Source organism: Neodiprion virginianus, chromosome 3 (genome assembly GCF_021901495.1).
Source record: "Neodiprion virginianus isolate iyNeoVirg1 chromosome 3, iyNeoVirg1.1, whole genome shotgun sequence".
Taxonomy (NCBI): Eukaryota; Metazoa; Arthropoda; class Insecta; order Hymenoptera; family Diprionidae; genus Neodiprion; species Neodiprion virginianus.
In genome coordinates this window covers 39,602,063-39,622,560 of record NC_060879.1, presented here as the reverse complement: position 1 = coordinate 39,622,560, position 20,498 = coordinate 39,602,063, and the positions used below count along the sequence as shown (strand labels likewise).

At 40.0% G+C, this 20,498-nt stretch overlaps 1 protein-coding gene across 7 annotated transcripts in view; it reads right to left on the bottom strand.

Moving 5' to 3' along the window:
* Positions 1–20,498, bottom strand: part of LOC124300466 (uncharacterized) — a 35,707-nt gene that overhangs the window by 10,610 nt on the left and 4,599 nt on the right. For 3 of the 7 annotated variants that reach the window (XM_046754611.1, XM_046754606.1, XM_046754608.1), the window contains exon 2: positions 354–474. In XM_046754611.1, the coding sequence (XP_046610567.1) occupies positions 354–468 (115 nt within the window). In that variant the 5' untranslated portion in view covers positions 469–474. Of the gene's footprint in view, positions 1–353; positions 475–5,266; positions 5,363–5,593; positions 5,657–9,308; positions 9,368–20,498 lie in introns of those variants that run through there. The other 4 variants (XM_046754609.1, XM_046754607.1, XM_046754610.1 and 1 more) reach the window with 4 other exon arrangements.

Here is a 20,498-nt window from a genome sequence, read left to right as displayed (position 1 = left end):
GCGTTAAACTGAACAGAAATTTGAATTCAGCTGTAAAATTTTTCTATGTTTGTTCAGAATCAAAATTCAACCGATTATTTTTTGCGTGACATTGAAATTTGTACAGGATTTAAAAAAATCAACAAAACTACTTCGATCTTCCAATTTTAATTTGGAAATTACCGGACAGTACAATCATTGCGTAAGTTGGGATGTGAAAAATATTTTCTCTCAACACTCTCACGCACTATCCAATATCGAAAAATGAGCAAATAATTTTACACATCATACTTCCGTTACAGCGGAGTGAAAATCGCCCTCTTATCACGGCATTTCTGTGACCCAATTTTTCATTCCGAAGAAAGTGACATTACCGGTTTTGTTTTCGACGAGTCCGGTCATTTCTATCTGGCAGTTGACGCTGCAGCTCAATATCGAAGCCAGGAAGAGCAGCGATCCTGTCAGATTTGCAGCTCGTGGTATCAGCATCGTCAGCTGTAACAAAAAAATGCGAGAAAAAAAATTAAGACCGATCATTACCGAAACGAATAACACGTCTTACTGCGCGTATTTGCCATCATTATCATCACTCACGTTTTTATTTTATATCTTATTAATTTTTTCTTTTTTCCTCTCCTTACGAGTAAAACGAAGCAAGGATTATGTGAACTAGCAGAGAGGAAGATAAGTGCCGATCGTTCGTAATTGCAGTATTTTGATACGGAAAGATCCGTCGGGTCATTCGCCAATTTCGGATCCTTGATCTTTGATCCGTGGAATTATATAGCCAAGGAATTTTTTACACGTCGAATCAGCAGCGCGATAATTACATTCCCGCGGTTTATATTCACCGCTTCAGGAGAATCTCTCCGCTCCCGCAATATTGTTATATATTTAAAGCCCTGAGAGAATCATGCTCAAATGTTACATCTAGCCTTGTATTGTGCAGTCTCATCAAATTCGGTTACGCAAGACAGCGTATTGATTTTCGCCCTGAATAGAACTATCAACTTATGTAATTTTGCTAGCAGTTTTATTCAATTTCGTTTTTCGTCCGTCGAATTCCGACATACATCATTTAACGATGTTGACCTTTTTCTCGAATTTATCGACCGGGAAAAAATGCGATGACCAAATAATTGTTATCCTAAAGTTGGAAAAACTTACGAAGTCGAAGCGAACTTCTTACCGAAGGATTTCGAATTCGCTTTTAGTTATATTGAACGAGGTTTAACCGAAGTCGGTTTGTCTCGACTTGAGATCACTTTCTCAGCTAAATTCAAGTCTGCTTTTCCCTTTTCCTTGCAAAGTTTCTCGTTCTATCTTACTTTATTTTCTCTCTTTTTCCTTGTTGCTGCAAAACTTCATCCCGGAAAATGTTCAACAGAAATCCAAACGATGAGCTTGATTCGGAGGATCGCTTTGTCGCAAAACGTTTGAATGAAAATAAAATCAGGATTGAAATTTCATCAATGCGCTTGGTTTTTTCAGTATTGAACGTTAAATTTATAATATAACGCATGCGAATCAGTTTAATTTTTAAAGAAATGCTGGAAATGGTTTTGCTAAAATTTCAAAGGGTTTTCTGGAGTCGATGCGCAACGGCGAAGAAACACTATAACCCCTTATTCGATCGGTTGAAATAAGGATTATCGAATTACAACGATTGAATTAGCAGTTTCTTGAGTTATAACTGGAATTGAGATAATTTCGTTTGCAAAGAGAGTTAACTTTGACAAATGGGATCAATGGGACAGAGCTGGCAGCATTATTTATACGTAATTCCGTTACCGCGAATATAATGTGATTCTGATTAAAACCTATAACCAACAGAAAGACAAAGAAAACACGATATGAAGCGCAAAAATATTAAGGTGAACGGGATAAATACAATTACGATGGAATTCAAAACCAATCGAAAGAAACAAAGTGGCTCGAGCCCGATATTGCGATCAACAAGATAAAGTTCAGAGAGACGAGGAAAAAAAACAACCACGATACAAAGCGAATAAGTAAAACAATATAACTCGCGGAGTGAAAAAAGGCGAAAGTTAAGAGTTCTCAACACTGGCAAAAATTTATCTCGGGATATTGACGTTCCGAATAGAATCTGACACGTTCGATCAAGCTTATTAAAATACTCGAGCCCCTACTTTTTACTGTCAGAAACTCTTCGACAGTTTCCAACTTACATTCAAGTTGAAGAATAAAATAAAAAAAGTTCAACAATATTTCAGCGGTAATATGTCTCGTAGGTTATGTGCAATAAAACGAAGGACGCCGTGTTCTCAGTAATTACATCTCCGTGCATTCCTCACCCTGCCATTTCAACCAACCCTATCGATACTTTTCCGCTTATTTCCCACCCAAAAAATACCTCAAAAACTCCAACCAAAGATTCGAGGTGAAGCGGCGATTCCGCCATTTTGGAACTGCGATTGATACATCAGCCTCGACAAACTACTTTTTCCCACTGCGTAAACAGCGGGATCAATCCTGTTAAAAATATCGGCTCGCGATATGCATACGTGGATAAAATGTATGTTTAGTTTGGTGGTAAATCTATAATTTGCACAAGATGATAATATCTTTCACCACTCGGCCAGACGCTCAGCTGCCGGCGACACACGCCTGAATCTTATACAAACTCGGGTCTATAAGTATTCATAATAGTCGAGAAAGTCATTGCCGCCGCGTCTCTTCCGCAGAGATCGAAGTCCGCGAATATCTGCAAACAAAATTTATGATTCAGCAGCTGGATATTTGAAACGGGCGTTCACCCGTTGATCGGCACGTGTTGATAGACCTCGACACCGGGTACTCGGTCCCCTTAATATCGTTTCGCACGGTCAACTCGGTGGTCTCGGAAGTGGGATAGGAGGGGAGGGTGGATGAATGAAAAAAGTCTAGAAATAGCTGAAAAGAAACAGATAGGAGGAGTCCTCGGGACAGTCAGGCAGTAAGAGTGATGCCTGGGAGATGATGCTCTGTGCTGATGCTTCGAGACGAACTCGACTGCAATCTTTCGAGTCGGAGGCTGCGTATCTCCCTCCCTCCCTCCTCCTCCCCCCCACCGCCCGTTGATCTCCCTCGATTACGGTGAAAGTACCATCATACCAGGTATGTGAATTTGCATATTTTACACGTGTCCCAAGATGGGATATTTGCCAACGGTATCTTACGTATCTGTTGAATTCTCGATGATGTTTCGTGTCGAAAATTTGATACGGATTTTACCGATCGATGCATTGATAAATGGTGTGGCGAAAAAACCGTTGTATGGATAAAAATCGAGATATTCATAGAAACTGAGGTATATTATGTGAGAAAAGATTCTGAGTAATTGGGAAAATCTTAGATTTTCATGATGGAGAACGAGAATAGATGTCGAGGGCGTTTCGTTGCACGAGTTGTAGATTGTATATTTTTACTGATTATCGAACTAGTCGAGCAAATCCATACGGCAAAAGTCGGGAGTTTAAACATCTCGTTAATTTTTCTATAATACACCAAATTTCTAGATTTTAGGATTTACGGAAATTTCACGCCGATGAATTTTGAATTTTCACATTTTTGAATAGTTGGTTTCAACGATCCTGAAAGCTTTTAATCACAGCTTTATTTTTCGCAGATGTTTTGAAGGAATCTCAAAACAATTTCAATCAAATTCCAACATGCTTCAAATATTGTCAAAATCATGTTACGTCTGTTGAATAATATTCTGCAGAATCCAAGAATTTCATTGAATTGCTACGAATTTCAGATGATTTGAAATTATTTTTACGATTGCTTAGGACGTGTTTCGAAGGTTTTTAAGTATTTCTGATCATGGGTGGAAAAATATTTCGTGTATGAACCACGATTGCTGAAGAGTAATCGTTTAACAAAAGTAACAACAGCGAGATATTGCATTATTGAGAGAAATTGTTATTTCACAGATTTTGTATGGTTTAAAATTGAATAAACCGTACGATAATGCAAAACATACACAATTCGCATATTTGACAAACTCAACCAGTTCAAATGTGACGTTCAAGCTGCAAAGCTGTAATTTTTCTTTTCTCAAACAGTTGCATTAATTTCGACCTTTCAAAAAAAAAAAAAAAATGGAGCAATAAAAAATGTACAGATGCGTAACGAAACATCACATCTAAATCGTCTGAATTAAGAATTTCAACTAATCAACGGTGCTTGTTTTGCCAACTCTGTGTGCTCCACACTCAAGCAGCCTTAAAGTCACTGAAAATCCTTTCAAAGGGACTGCTGGAGTGACAATTTCGCGATCGGTAGGCAAGCAAGGATCTTGCGAATCGCTACACGCGTGGGGTCCGTAATTGCGACGAACGTCAAGGAGGCACCGCCGCAATGACGTACAATTAATAATTAATAAGGGATCCAGATTCCGGAGTACCGGTATCCGAATGGAGGTTGACGTATGTGACACGTTGCCTGCATTGGCCAATTAGTGCTGAGAAAGTCGATCGAGTGTTAACTTTTAATTGCTTCCTAGCTGTGAATGGCGCGTTGCAGCAGCGTACACTGCATAATATATAAAGTACGCGGCGATACCCGGAGAGAGAATCAACCTTCTCCGACGAGTTTCCTAACAGTCTCTCACTCGGCGGGTATATCGTAGATTTAATCAGCTAAAGAACGCGCCGGAATCTCGTTATTCCTTCAGAGAATAGAAAATCAGTCTTAAAAATGCGATAACTCGTCGCACTGCACGGGCATTCTCGGCATCCGGTGAAATTGTATTTCTTATCGCCCTGCATCCTCTGCGGTCCAAACACTGCTCTTTATCACCACAGACACACACCGCTTTCTATTCATTCATTATTCATCTTTCTTTCTTTCTTTTTTTTTTTTTTTTTTTTTTTTTTTTTTTTTTTTTTTTTTTTTTTTTTTTTATCACACACATCTTAACGCATATTCGAATCGGCTGAACAACGAGAACTTTAATCGTTTCGTCAACGTCAATATGCGAGTCTCGCTGGAAAACAGCTATCGCGATCTGAAAATTTTACAGACACTTTTATCGATTATTCATGCTCGATGATCAGAATTGGGTGAAAAATTATTTGAATTATATTCACGGAAAGCGTTTCGAATCAATTATCATACAATGTTTATTTTCACTCTCCATCCCCGACTCGGTAAGGATTGCATAATTAAGGATTGAAATTTTTTTATTTTTGCATACACTCGTAACGTAGTGGAAAAAATCGATTCCTACGAATAAAATAAAAATAAAATTAAATACATTTTATCTGTTAAATTTGCATACATCTGTAGAACAAGAGTCGAATACGTATAAATCGGTTCGAGAAACGTCGAGAGTATTCCGAAATTCCGATTTCGCGGATCGGGACTGAGGAGGGAAAGCATACGTCTCCGATGTAACTGGCCGATTGCGCTTCACCCCATTTTCACCCCGCTCGATACCTCTTCCCTGGCACCTCGTTCCCCCTTTTATAACCTCTTCCTTTTCTTCCTTTTTCTCATACAGCGCGCGTAGGCGTGAGAAGGCGTCCCGACGGACGATCGCGTTGTTGGAAGACGCAGCAGCGGCATCGACAAAGACTTTCCTCCCACTTATCGCATGTATAGGTACCTTAACTTACTAGCCCCCGGGTCAGTTGCGCCGCTCGCCAGCTCGTGGCTGGATGGCTGGTCCAGCCTGGCGATTGCGGCTGGGAACTGGAGGAAATCGGTGCCTCGAGCGGCGTCTACCGTTACCACGCACGCGCCTCGTTATGCAGCCTGTGTGTGCCTTTATGTGCGTCATTTTGACGGGTGTTGGTGGCTAACCAACTTCGGCAACGTTCGGACCCGTAAAACGATCGTCGACACTGTCAAAGCGTGCCTGAGCTATAATTTTTTTTTCCTCAAATGACGGTTTTTTTACTTTTTTTTTGGGACTTGCGTTACGTCGTTTCTTTTTCGCTGATACATCTTTTTTCCATAAATCCTTACACCGGTCATTACGACACGGTTGGATAAAAAATTATTAGAAGGAGAGTCTTCCGCGCTCTAAATTGGAATCGTTGTTCCAACCTGTGAACTTTAGGCGTGGGAATTTTCACGCAGGGTCGATTAATTTTTTTCGGATTTTTTTTTTTTTTTGAAAAATTCGAGTTTTCCATTTCTTTCGGACGATTCAACGATGCAAACGGAATTCTCAAAGTCATCGACGATACTGTAACTACGATGAGAATTACCAGAATTATTGTAAGACGAGAAAAAAAAAAAAGACGAACTGTAAATATACAGAAATCGGAGGACAAATTTTGAAGCTAATATCTATAAATTCTCACGAGGTTTCTAAGTTGAGACGGTCTTGGAACTAAATGAAAAAAAAACAATAAAACTGATCAATTTTGAGATAGCCTGAATATTTCCTCATCCATCTTGCCATGTATCGTAAACTCAGGAGCTTTCAAAGCTTTCGCCGCGGCTAAAAGGCAGAAAGTCTCGTTAAACGAATCGAGTGGAATACAATAAGAGATGATTAGTACCAAATTCCTTCCGCAGCTCTGAACGATTGTCAAAATGAGAATAGCGGTGCCTACTTACTTAACGGAGAAAATAATGCTCGATCGGCGCGAAAAACGCCGTAGGGTTTTCTCCCGTAACGGTTCGTAATGCGCGCTTAAGCGACTATCCGCAGAAGCTCGAAAGCTACCCTCCGGGTCACCACGAGCTGACCTCACGCGGCTACGATAGCTGTTATTAATATCGGAGCTTTGATAAGCGAGATGATCAATTACGTCCCGGCACAGCGGGGACATCGCGTTTATGCTGGCCTAATATGCAAATATGATCGTTGTAAAGTCTCTTACCGATGGTGCGTGGCTTATGGACGAGCATAGGCGCATTCACGGATATAATGCGTCTAGTATATCCCATCCGTCTATAATATGTCATGTATTATATTGTGGTATGGAAAGATATTGGGTAGGTATCGTCGTACAAGGCGTAGGTACATCTTTTTCTCGATCGTTCGTTCGTTCGTTCTCAAAGAGGCGGATCTTATCTCGATTTACACATTTGTTATGTCATTCTGTATGTATGCAGATTACCTGCCCATATATATTTCCGACATTATACTCGGCGACAGGTGTTATTATACACGTATACTCGACAAGAGAATCCTACGCTCTGCATTGTATCGTTTCACATTCCAGGACTTTTCGTTTTTTCATTCCACGTGAAATTTTTTTTTTTTTTTGTTTTCTTCCAACCGATTTTGTAACGTCACCGTTTCAATGAAATCTTGGGCTCGGTTTAACGTTATTTTCACACAGTTTATTCGATGCACCGATTCATCGCGTACAATGTAAAAGGCATCAAGGTTTCATTGTAGCATTGATTCTTGGTCGGAATCGTAAAAGCTTATTTAATGTAAAATAAAATTAGACGAGTATCCAGACGATGCAAGCGTTGTACATCAGACATTGTCGCCCATCTATTGCCGAGAATTAATACAAGGCACTGGGCCGCATTTATCACCGCGGGCTTTCTTTTCCGCTTGCTTAGGCACGCCCTGATCCGTACGCAAAGACACAACTAGCCTGTGTGATGAAAATACGTCGAGGAGTTTCGGTACGGATGGATATAAGCATACCTACCTGTAGCAAGGCTCCCAATTTAACGTGTACAGAATCAATTACCAAGTGTTTAGTCTCTGCGGGTGTGGCAAATGGTTTTTTACGTCGATGTAGGTCGACACACGTTCGTATTCTCAATATGCGGCTGAACGACGATTTGCGGGGGACGGAAAACGATAATCCCGAGTAAAAGCACGTCGAAAGCTCCCGTCTTGTCATCTTTGTAATTTTACACTCGGCTAGTGGAGTATGGTGGCAGATATTGTCGAGAATCGTGAGAATCGCAAGAGAACACAAGTAAGCTCGAATAACGAGAAGAAGAAGAAGAAGAAGAAGAAGAAGAAGAAGAAGAAGAAGAAGAAGAAGGAGAAGAAGAAGCTGCCTTTCGGCGTGAGATTTGCGATATTGAGAATGCGAAAACGGAACGTTTCACGTCAATATAACAAGCACGGGCCTTCGTGAATTAAGGCCAACGTTGTGCGGAAGGAGTTCAAACATTTTACATAATGGCTTCTCCTCGGGAATTCAGACACGGGTTACCGGCAGTCCAGGGCTCAAGAAAATATCTCTCTCTCTCTCTCTCTCTCTCTCTTTTTCCTTTCTTTCTACCTTCGGAATTTCACTTGTACGATGAACAGGATTTGTAAGATAGCAAAAATTTGATATACGGACAAACCTTCGAGACGCTTTAATTCTGCGAAATGTTACTCTTCTGAGTAGGTGCAATCGATCGTATAGAGAAATTGTGAAACTCAATTCGGAAGAAACGTGAGACAGTGTACGAATTTTGAGAAAAAAAAAAAAATTCTTTAATAATATTTTGTCGGTTATTTCAAAGTCCGGGAGGAACAAGGTTTTCGACTAGATCATTTTTAAATATGTATGACTGATTCCGATAATTATGGGTAAACCGCCATGTTGGACAAATTCGATTTGGCTACAATTTCGGTATTTCATGATGTGTACTAAGGTATGAAAGTCTTTCAAATATTAAACTTCTAGGCCCTGCCGTTTACGAGAAACACGTTGATGAGTTTTTGATTTCTCTTCCATCACATATTTCACTTCAAATTTTCAGCACCTCTTCGTAGAAAAAAAAATATGGACCACTATGTATTTTGTGTAAAAAAGTCTGATCTTTTCAAATTTTAAAATCATTTTCGGATAATTTGTCGGCAACAGCCAAAAAAAAAAAACATTTTTTAAGATTCCGCAAAGAAGGAAAATATCTTAATAATTGAACTGAAAAGCTGGGAATTTTTGCGTAAGGACTCTAGATTTTGAGAATGCGTCGAGTACGACGAAATCGAGTATGATCTGAATTTGGGTAAAACTTTTACGCGTTTTGGGAGTGAAAAATAAAATGAACACGATCTTCCGCACAACTTAGAACGCTCATCTTTTCACAGAATCTTCCATTTAACCGAAACAAATTTTCCAGGGAATGCCAAACGGTGAAGAATGGTAAACAATATTTTTCCGAAACACTCTGATATCACATACATCCGTAACATACAGGTAAAAATCACTTTGACGAATACTGCAGGGACATTAATTAAACATGTGTTGCGAGTAAAATACTGCAGATACAATCAAATGTATCGGTGATACTTGCTTTATAAATTTGTAAAAAATTTGGAATGATGTAATGTAGTAAAAAACTGAAGCAAAACAGAGAACGCTTTTATGCATCATCAAATCGGGGAAATAAAATCTCACCCTGATCTTCCTCGTGTAAAATGAAAAATTAAAAGAAGCCGGAAGAGTCGCCCGGATCGCGAAGTTCCCGAATGTCCTTTCGATGACTGTACGATTGCAATGATTTCCGGTATCTCGATCCGCGCGTCTGGCAGTCGGACCTGCGCTACTCGGGCGAGACAGCGTGGCTCCAGAAGCGTGATTCGTTGCCGGTTTCACTTTGTCTCCCTCCGCGTCTCATCCCGGACGATGCTGGAGGCGTTCTCCGGACGTCCATCAGCGGCTGCCTTCGGCTGGACGGCCATCGGATAGGTACACGGGCATGCATACCTGCCCGTCGTATTATTATATCTATACATGCGGCCGCTGCTTCCGGCATTGCGATGCCAGCTGGATTTAACCGGAGCCCTCTTGGAACTTAACGTAGAAAATTACCGCGAGTGAAAAGCGGAATTCCGCAGACTGCGGCTCGCCGCGTTCCTGCGGGGTATGTAACGTTTATCGGAAACTCAGAAAATCCCTCAAACTTCACTCGGACTCGTATCTCGCAGCCGAATTTTCGAGGGTGTAGACCTGGGATGGAATTCAGTTTCTCTTTTTGCTACAACTCGGATTCTGATGGTTCTAATGATCCCTAATTTACGAAACTGTAATCCCTTCAACGGCACGGTTAGTTAAACTAAATTTATATTCACAGACAATGGCCGTTTGTTCTCAGTTTCGCACGCTGCATGCATTAAGCGCCCTAATCCAATTGAAATCGCATAACATTTCCCAGAGCAATCTGTATAGTTTTACGAATTGAAACGAAATTCACAGAATTATTCGATTCTTTTTTTTTTTTTTAATATTCTTGCCACTTTAGCTGAAATTTGTTGAAACCAAGTTCTCACGTCTATATAGCTTCAATTCTTCGTTTATATCGTAATAAAAAACATATTAAACGTACAAAAATTCATTTTTCTGTATGCTAAAAAATTACCAACAAAATCAATTCACGAAATTTTTTTAAGCTTCGAAATTTCAATAGGAATTCGGTTCCGTAAAAAAACTAACGATTTTAACGAGCGCCTTTCAAACAATTTACCAAAACTGTTCTTAAAACCTGAATCAAACGTTGAATACTCAAGAAAATCCCTTTTCTTTCATTTAATTCACTTAATGAAATTTCACTGAAAAATAATACACCTGGAATTTCTATCGATCAAGCTTGATCCAAAACTCTACAATAATTGCAAAAGCTTACGAAAAGTAATGAAACTTGGTATGAGCTACCCAAGAGCAAATGTGAGATTAGATATTCAACTGACAAACATTCATTGATTATCATTATCAGCCGTAAAAATAAGCGAAAACTTGATTTTTGCAACGAGGAACGCTCGTGCGAAAATACATTCACCTGGATTGAATAAGTGACTCTGCAGTATCAGTATTCCATTGGAATTGGTCTTATAGTTTCGGAAAGGGAGTGATCGGTGGCATCGGCTCACCGGCTTAACGTCGGATCAGAAGTCTCGAGACGTTTCATGCACTGGCAGAGCGATCGATGAATCGATCGATCATCGAGCGAACCGAATTCCGGAGCAGAGGATCCGGTGACGTTGCATGAAGGGGCCGAGGAACGATTAGCGAAAAACGATTCTGCAATCTGGCCACGTTTCGCACGGCCTCGAACCTCACCAGCGTCTAATCTAACCCGAACTCACCGAAACTTACAGGCACAAATTGGATCAGGAACGCGCAACAACCAAAAGTTTTCACAGATACGGGACCGTTCGCCGCTTAGCCGTCCCGGAATTTTGTGCCGGGTAGATTCGATCAGACCGCAGGTGCGCGTGTTAATGACTTTGAAAACTGAGCTGAACGCTTCGCCGCATGCTGCAGATCGGGTTACAGAATGCACGAAATTCGCGATACTGGTCGGAGAAGCACCGTCGGGTATATATTCGGGATCGTCGAGAAGGGTGCAGGGGATCAAAACCAGAATAACCGGACAATGGAAGGGTCGAAATATCGAATTATCTATAAATCGAGAGACTCATTTCTGGATTTTCGAAGTATATAAAGGTAAAGTATAAATAAAGAAGAATATATGAAACCAAGACATCGATGACCGTCAACATCCTACGTTTGACATCATTTTTGCCGATGTGGAGAACTTGTAGTTTTAGCAGAATATCGCTAGAACCAGAACTAAGAAGAAGAAAAATGATCTTCATATAAGCTTGCGGGTCTGTGATTCGGTACTTTTAATTTTACCTCTCTCATCGGCCTTTGGTACCGAATTTGGTCCGTAATATATGATGCGAAACAGTATTTTCGTGATCCTGCTTCAATGTCGCTTTGATAGCTTTAACCGATCCTTCGGGATTTAAAACTATCACTCTGTAGCTTTGCTCTAACCGCTAGTGAAAATCCACAATAAATTTCGACAAGAACGCTGTGACATGATTGAATAACTTGAAGGTATAAGCCAAAAGTTTTCGGTTTTCAAACCCCGGTTAAAGTGGCCAGAAATTATTAGAGTTTCAAACTCTTTTTGTAGAGCTGGAACAACGAGCATTCGGTGACATCTGGTGAATACGTTTTGCACCATTGGCTTGTAACCCATATTTTTCAACGTGCGCGAATGAGACGTACCTAATAAAGAAGTTCGACATCATTCAGCCTAGGCGTTGGAACAATATGCACGAGCTTCTCTTCTGTTCGAAACGTAAAATTACAACTTCCAAAAAATCTTAAATTGTAAAGAATAAAAGAAATGTGTGAAGATGTCAGGAGATTAGATGGAGTACTCGAAGTTGACGTAAATGGGAAAGTGTGCATGTGATGGAAGGTGTTGTCTCCCGAATTTTTATCATCCACTTTATTATTTGTTCATTTACTTGGTTCGTTACGAGGAGTCTTATTAATTTAACGTAAGATATATTGGTGATTTGATTAAGATGTTTCCTTTTTAGTTTTGTGAATTTCTGAAATCTCCAGCCGGTTAAATCCCGGTCTTTGGTTATCTGGAAGACTTTTCCTTTTAGATAAAACAAAGTTGCCAGAATCTCTCTGTTGAACTTTTACAACATAGGTGGAACGACTTAAATCGAATAATGAATTTAAACAAACTTTTCTGAGTCCACTTGACGATACCAGCGGTATGAAATTCGTAAATAACTCTACTTATTATTCGCGAAACGTCTCAATTTCTACAACATCTTTTACCGAACCCCTTCTCGTTCCTTTTCACAACAATCCTGTGAAAATAGCGTCGTTTCTTAAACTTGAACTTATTTTCTATCAATCAAACATCTACGAATAACCAAAAATTAACTTGGAACTAATTTACAAACGATAAGCCAATAAACAAGCCATTCCTACACACGCATTCCACCCCCGAAGAAGACTACTAGGATCGTTTGAGAAAGGTCCGATCGTCCCAACTACACCGAAGATTCTCGCATTCTCTGCCCTGAAGAAAAGTTTCCTCGGTTGGTCTCAGGCGTATAATGATTGCGTTGCCCTGCGGGGACTCCCTCCTCGGCGAATGCCATCATCGTTGAAGAGTCTGCGTGGCGGTGAAGACGGGCAGAGGAGTGTGGGTACGGGCGTAATGCCCCTGGGCCTGAATGCGTAATGCTTTTTAGCTAATATAGAACGCGGAGTCGAGGCTGCCGACCACCGAGAAGCGAAACGCAGACTTGGTTCCCGGGTGGAGAACTCATCGGCGTCGTAACGCACGACGTGCGCTGGTGTTGGTAGGTAGGTAGAGGTTACTTATCGTCGAAAGAAAGTCAGCGCGATACAAAGCTCGAGGGATCGAATTGTATTGTAATTTTATGCACACCTTAGAGCGATTAGATTCGCACGCGAGTATACCTACCACCACCCGTACCGTACAGTGTAAGATGGGAGTCCATTTTTACAGTCCAGGTGAATTGATCCAGGTGCTGTTAATTCGTGTCTGTGACCCGTCTCGGTATCGGATGATCGAATTACGGTCGAATCCATCGCCACGTGCGATAAAACCTTGGGCGTGGCTTTGCCCATCTGGATTTAACCCGTGTAGTACTCATCCCATATCATACTCGAGACTAATCGCTAGCCTCCAGCCCAATTATTTCTCTCCGTCATTAACCAATCGCTCGTCTCGACCAAAATACCGCTCCGCACCTTCCGCTTCTGATCAATGGCTCTACACGTGGATCAGTCTGAAAGATTGACCCATTGGATTTTCAGACTTCGTTTGCGATGAAAATTCACGCCTCTTTGGAAACGGGCGAGAACCGAAACGGGACCAACTTCTCGTAACGGACACTCGTCGCAAGCGATCGGTAAGTTTGCTGAAAAATTGCCCTTCGTGCGTTTCAATGGACTGAGACGAGGTTTCCTCATTCTCAATTTCAATATTCACTTTAAGTCAAGCTCCATTTGACGAGTTTTTGGACATTGCATAGCCATTGGACAGGTTGAAGGTACAGTGAGAGAAAAATATGATGAAAATTATCCCCAACTCTTCATTCGGTGTTACGATGAGCCGTTAAAAATGTCATCGTGACCATAAAGATGGTGAAAATTCCGACATTTTGGGTAAGTCAAGCCCATCAATCAAGGTTGAGGCTCTAGACAATCGAACATGATGCACCACATTTTTCTCTGGATGCACCGAAGCTAATATGTATGCATGTCATCTGTCGAACTGCAGGATTTGAGCCGCAGTACGAAAAGAAATCTCGTTTCCGGCCATTTAGAAAATTCGTAAAGGCGATCGGGATCGTTCACTCAGCCTGCGGAATTACTCGGCGGTCACGATCATTGCTCAACACGAGCAATAACGGGTGCAAAGTACCTTTGAAATAACGACGCGCAGTAACGAGAGGCGATTGTGCGGGCGCGTAGAACAACATGAGCACATCCATCCATCCACAAAAGCAGTCGGGTCCCCCTGACTACCGAAGCATTCGACTCGTATCGTACAAGTGTTGGTTTGTGGTTGGGAATATTTCTTGGTCCGCCTTGTGGTGCCGGTTCAGTCCTTTTCCATTCATGCGTCAATTTGCCTCGAGGCTGTTAGAAGGTTTAGCCGAGCCAATTGACCGACCGCCGTCTCTTTCTCTCTCCTCCTTCCACCTTCATTCCCCCGTCGCTCATCAAGGGCCTCAAGATTTAGTCTCGAGTCGACTTACCTTAAACGCGAGAAAGACGCGCGCACGCGACGTTGGAGCTATTCGCTTCCGATTCGTACGCGAAACGCGTTTAGGGATGAGTCGAGCGGACTTCTTGAGCAAATGTTCGGAAAAGAGAAAAAATACCGTTCGAAAAATAGAACAGAACTAAAACGACATGAACGAATATGAGGAAATGGTTACGAATAATGTAAGCTATGGGATATTAACCGTGTTATGAAAGGTTTTGTAAATAAAAGGTTAAAAATTATTAAACTCCGGTGCCTTCGATGCAATTTCAATATTGTTGGGCTCATTTTACTCGTTGACTTGATCCCGACAAAGTATATAATGGAAAATGTTCGATCAATTTTACATCGCAAAAATGTAATTTGACCTGATTTCATCATACAAATTTATTTTTATTCACACTGGAGATATCTGTTTGTAAAATATATGTCAGCCAATCCTTTGCAATCTTTTTAGTGACCGAAATAGCCCGAAAAACGTTACGTGTTAACAAACAAAAATAAAAAAAAAAAACATTTTAAAACCTTTTGTCATCTTATCAAATTGATGATACGAACTGTCTTTCGTTATCCGAATCTTCTCTGATTCGTGTCAATGATACATACACTATACAGGTGGCTTTTTTATTCGCATTCTTTATCATTACCGCAAATCACATTGTAGAAAACTTTTCAGACATTTTTCTTCTTCTTTAACCTCAATTTTCTGCAATTATAATCACACGAGCAGCCCATCTTGAGTCGAATCCGATCGTCGATTGATTCTCTTCTATACCGTAGTTCCAATTTTCTGCGCACGTTTTCGTTTCCCTCGCCATTTAATTTATCATTTCATAAAAAATACGAGACTTTTTTTTTGTCTCTCGGAGGCAATTTCTGATCGCAATTCAACAAAAATATTTCACCAATTAACTCAAATTTACTGCCAAATATTTCTCGTTATATTCCCTCCGATAACAGCGCCCTCTGTCCAATTACGTACGATTTCGATACTTTTATGGAAAGTATAATAGGATCGTAGATTTCGCTATCGCGTCGACGTTATATCGATCGTTTCCTTATTCCACCTAGAGCTTTGTTCACCACGCCCCTTCTCATTTCGCACTAATGTATTATTTACCCACGGACAGTAATATCCCTCCCTAATCCCTTTCTGCTAGCTTCATTCGCCCGTCCAAGAACGGTTCTAACAATAAATCGTTAGTCCACTTTGTCAATATCAAAAGTGTTTTGGGTATGTAGATCTTCAAGAGGAAATAAAACAATAAGAACGCTTTTAAAGCTATAGATCCAGAAATTTATTCTCAATTTCATTTCTGTATTGCATTTCTTTTTCTCGTCTCGTATCAGATCCGCAAACTTTCTAACGAAAACACAAGTTAAAAAAAAAAGAAAAATCGAAAAAAGACGATGAATTTAAACTCCAACTTTGAACCTATAGTTATTGTTTAAATTTTCAATCGATCATCCTGTTACGGTTGTTTTTTCTTTCTTCCTTGTTTTTTTTTTTTTTTTTTATTCCTCTCAGGAAAGAATTTTACACAGCATGTATTATACCATTCCAACTTGTGCCTCGTAAAAAAAAGTTATATATATAGATGTATACATACATGTATATAATGTTTACTGTACGTATAATATTAATTTAGCTCGCAGTGTAGAATCAGGTTTTAAATTCTATTTCCGTCATTCGTTTTTTTCCACCTCAGCTTAATTCTTATTTTCTCTATTTTGAACTTTTTCTTTTTTGCTAATTCCCGTCGTCGCGGTGTTCGCGGTTTATATATATATATATATATTTATATATATATATATATACAATATGATACAGGCCTATAGGTATGTGAAAAGTGGAATATTCAATCATTTCCGTTCTCGAACGGGCGATGATAATATTCGGGTGATTTTTATTGCTATGCCGGGGCCGTTTCAACCATGAGGCAGGCTCAAGATTATACACTCGTGATCGGCGAGATGCCCGTAGCAGATACACACCTATACATACATATTTATATATATATATATATGTATATATATATGAAGAGAAGTTTATAGTACGTTAGAAAGTTTCGAAGACGAGTTTTTATTCCTAGACAGATATATAGTTTGCTTGCCTCGCTGGTAGTTTCCCGAACGATTCGAACACTTTGTTGTACACCGCGATCAAATCTATATCGCGTCCTCGCGCTCTGGCTTTTTAATACAATCTCATACGTGTAACCACCGATCGCAAGATATACGATTTTAATTAAGTTTCAATTATTTCACCCTATGTTGTGTATTATTTAAGAAAGAAACCTGTTCAATTCTTTCTCAAAACGCAGAGCTTATAAATGAAAAAGAGAATCAATCTTTCCGGCAAAAATTTTTTTTTTTTTTTTATCGTCCAGTTTAACTTCCCTTCGCGTGCATGAAGAAACTGTTGCAGTTGCGTTGAATACTTTCCTGCTATACCGCAACTTTTTTTTTTTTTTTTTTTTACCATCAGTTCGATCAAAATTATAATGACAAGTATAAAACACGATTTTCTTACTATGTATAAATATCGTGTGACGTAATTAAGTCACATTAGGGATCGCGGTTTAAAAAGAGGGTCGACGTTCACCATTCGTGAGTGATAATTAAAAGAAGCGAAGAAAAAAGAAAAAAGAAAAAAAAAAAAACAACAACAAAAACAATAAAAATAAATCAAATAACCGCTAGAAATTAGATTAGCGTAGTAACTTTGTATTTACACACTTGAATATACGCATAGGTAAATATGTATCCATGCGTACGTGTTTGTATGCGTAGAGAGGTACAGGTACACGAACCTCTCGATCGCGATAGGCAATTTGGTACAGTGGGACCAAAGTGGAGTAAGTTACGTAGGTATTAAATCGAGCCAAGGCACACGTTAATTGCTCATCTCGCGAGAGGACAAGAATAAGAATAAGAAAAAAAAGAAAAAAAGACAACGAAGAGAAAAATAAAAGGGGGGAAAAAAAGGATAGACACACCGCAGTGACTGAAAAGGAGAAGAGAAATAGAAATAGAATAAAATAGTCGCGGGTAAAAACTGCCGGCAAGAGTTAAAGGCATCGGAAATGGGGGGACCCACTGATGCTTTGTGCCAAGAAGTGGCTAGCAAATAGATAATATTTACACTTTCTTCTCACGGTATAGAATCTCCTGACGGAAGATACAGCAGCTGAGTGCTTCGTTCCAAGTTCGGCAGTAGCTTTGGTTTCAAAATGCCTGCGGAGTACGTTTGAAAGAGATATTCCTTGTTACGCGTTACTTCTTTCCTCGATCTCGGTTTTCAAGAAACTTTCAATTGCCTGGATTCGACCGATAATCCTTTTGTTTTTAAGAAAATTTTAATAACGGCAAATTATTCTTTGATAAACGTAGACACCTGTGACGTGAAAAATCGTTTAATCCCAACGCGAGATGTGGAAGATTGCACCGTTCGTTCCGTTTTCAGAAATCCTTCCTCGACGTTCGAATAGATGCCATAATTCTACAGACATTCTACCTTCTCTACGCTTGACCTCTCGCCTTTCACACGACTGTACCTACTGTACGTAAATACGGGTGTAAGTCATCCTTTATGTCGACTTAAAGCCGCGTGGTGCAAATTTTCACACTTATTCCGAGTGTAATAAACCTTCCCGAGCGATACCTGATCTGCGACTTGTGCCGATGTTAGTCGATTCAGGCTTCAGTAGGCCGACGTCGACGTGATGTAGAAATATCGATGAAACTTGAAACTTATCAACTGGTTAGGAAGAACCTGATTTTACGATCAATATTGAATATAAGCGATTTCAAACAGTTTTCTGAATATACCTGTTTTTCGATTTCAAAGAAACTCGTAGTGTGACTTTAATTATTTCTTGTTTTCTGACCCCCGCGAAATGAAAAGACTAAACCTAAAATGTGCAGCTGTGTATTTTTGATGAGCGATAAAATGTTGTGGCAAGGACTGGATGCCAAATTCGTGAAATCGCACTCTTTGCGAAATCTTTTGTTTCTTTTGTAAACCTGAAATTGCCTCATTTTTTTCCAAAATTCGACATGTTGTATTTTCAGTGCGGACCGCATAGAATTCAAAACGGCCAATCAAACGGGAATTTATGCTATTCACGACTGATTTCTCCGACTCGTGACCAGTCGCACTAATAGATTCCGTTTTCAGGAATCGTGCTGTGGGTTCTGCTCTTCTTCAAACCACATATTCCATCGGTGTTGAAAGCTACTACGATATCTCCCAAATTGCGTACCGATTTTCAGGATTTACGTCAATTTTGAACGGTAAGATTCCCTGATTTTCACACAAGTTTTATATTTTCTACAATGATTCGAATAATAAACTAAAAATAGAATCAACGGTTGCAAGTTGTAGTCAATTTAATTTACAATCCTTGTATTTCATTCCTACTTGAATTTTTTCATTCAAAACTGAATCACACATCGTACACATTTATGCTGAAAATTTATCTAAGACTGTAAGATTTTCAACGATAGATAAAAGTTCCAATTTATAATCTCGGTTGTTTTCAGAAATTAGAATTTCATGATTTTTTCAGGTAAAACAAAAATCCCAGACTATTCCATGCTTTCCAGGCAAGTATGAATATTCAAAAACTTTGACAGCATATCAAAGTAAGTTAAATTTCGAGTAAGGTTGTATTTTTATTGTTCAAAGCATTGTCTGCGGATGCTTGGCACTGACGAATCGAAATAATTGCGTGGTTGTTGCAACAAAAAAATTCGCGGTAATTTCTTAATATGAATCAGTAATAAGTGTAACACTAAAAACCATCAGTGCAAATATTACACGCAGTCGAAATCAGGGCAAAAATAGTTACAAGCCGCTGTCCAATCGTCACGTGCATACACTGAGAAAAATTTCATTTGTTACAGTAACTATAAAAATTGAGTAATACAGGTATCGTTAAAAAAACTGTTTGAGCAGTGTTGGAATTACGGCAATCCGTAATTACTACTAGACTTTCCGGTAACAGCTAGAAAACTGATTCTAATTTTCTACCTAGAACTACATTTTTCGATTATGATAAGAAATGTAAATAATTAAGGACCGAGTGGTAACCGCAACTAAAAATTTCTCTCAGTGTACATATATCATCCGATAACCAAAACTCTGGGCCAAAACACAAAAACATGCCAAGATGTCGAAGAGACGGAAATTTCGACCGATGTCCGTCGAATTTGACGATCCTTCGCGTTTAGCGAAGGGTCGAAAACGTGGAGGGCGCACCCACGCCTCGAGACGTCTGCGTACGTTAAGCATCTCAGGTAGTAACATCGGGAGGAGCAACGGAACGGCGCATAAATTTTTGTACACTCCGCGCGTCCAGAGCTATAAAAGCGTCCGACAGACGCGGTTTCCTGGTTGTAAAGGGAGAGATATACGAACGTTACGAGACACCGGACATAAAACACCCAACGGAACTTTTCACCAAAGTACAAGGGCCCGCAGCCCGGCGTCGAACTTGTCCGGCCCACAACGGTTTCGGTCAAACGGATCGGGCCCGCGAATTCGGCGACCTGCGGGTCGGGCTATCGATCTCTCCGCACCTCTCGGCTCTTTTGCACCCAGGCTAGGGAAGGTTCGACCCGGAAGAAGCTGCGACTCGGGTTTCCACCGGGAGAAGACCCTTCGGAGAACGCTGTGGTCAGTCCTTACCGACTGAGTAAAATGTCACTTATTTTTACTATTTGCCGGATACGAATGTCCGAGGTAAGGAATTAAAATTCGATTCGCGGAACGATATTGCCAAGAAGATATATAATCCTGTAATCGAATTACCATTTTTTATATTCGTTATTGATTTACTGAAGTTGCATTATTAAAAATACGGTGTTAAATGTAACACCGAAAATATTCTATAAAAATCAACATCATTTTGGTTTTGATTTTCAGAATCGAACGTTTTACACCGACGATGCTTAATCTTACACTAATCTGTGTGGACTTTTATCGAAACGGTGAATTTTCTGACAGTGTATTTTCGCGTGAAACC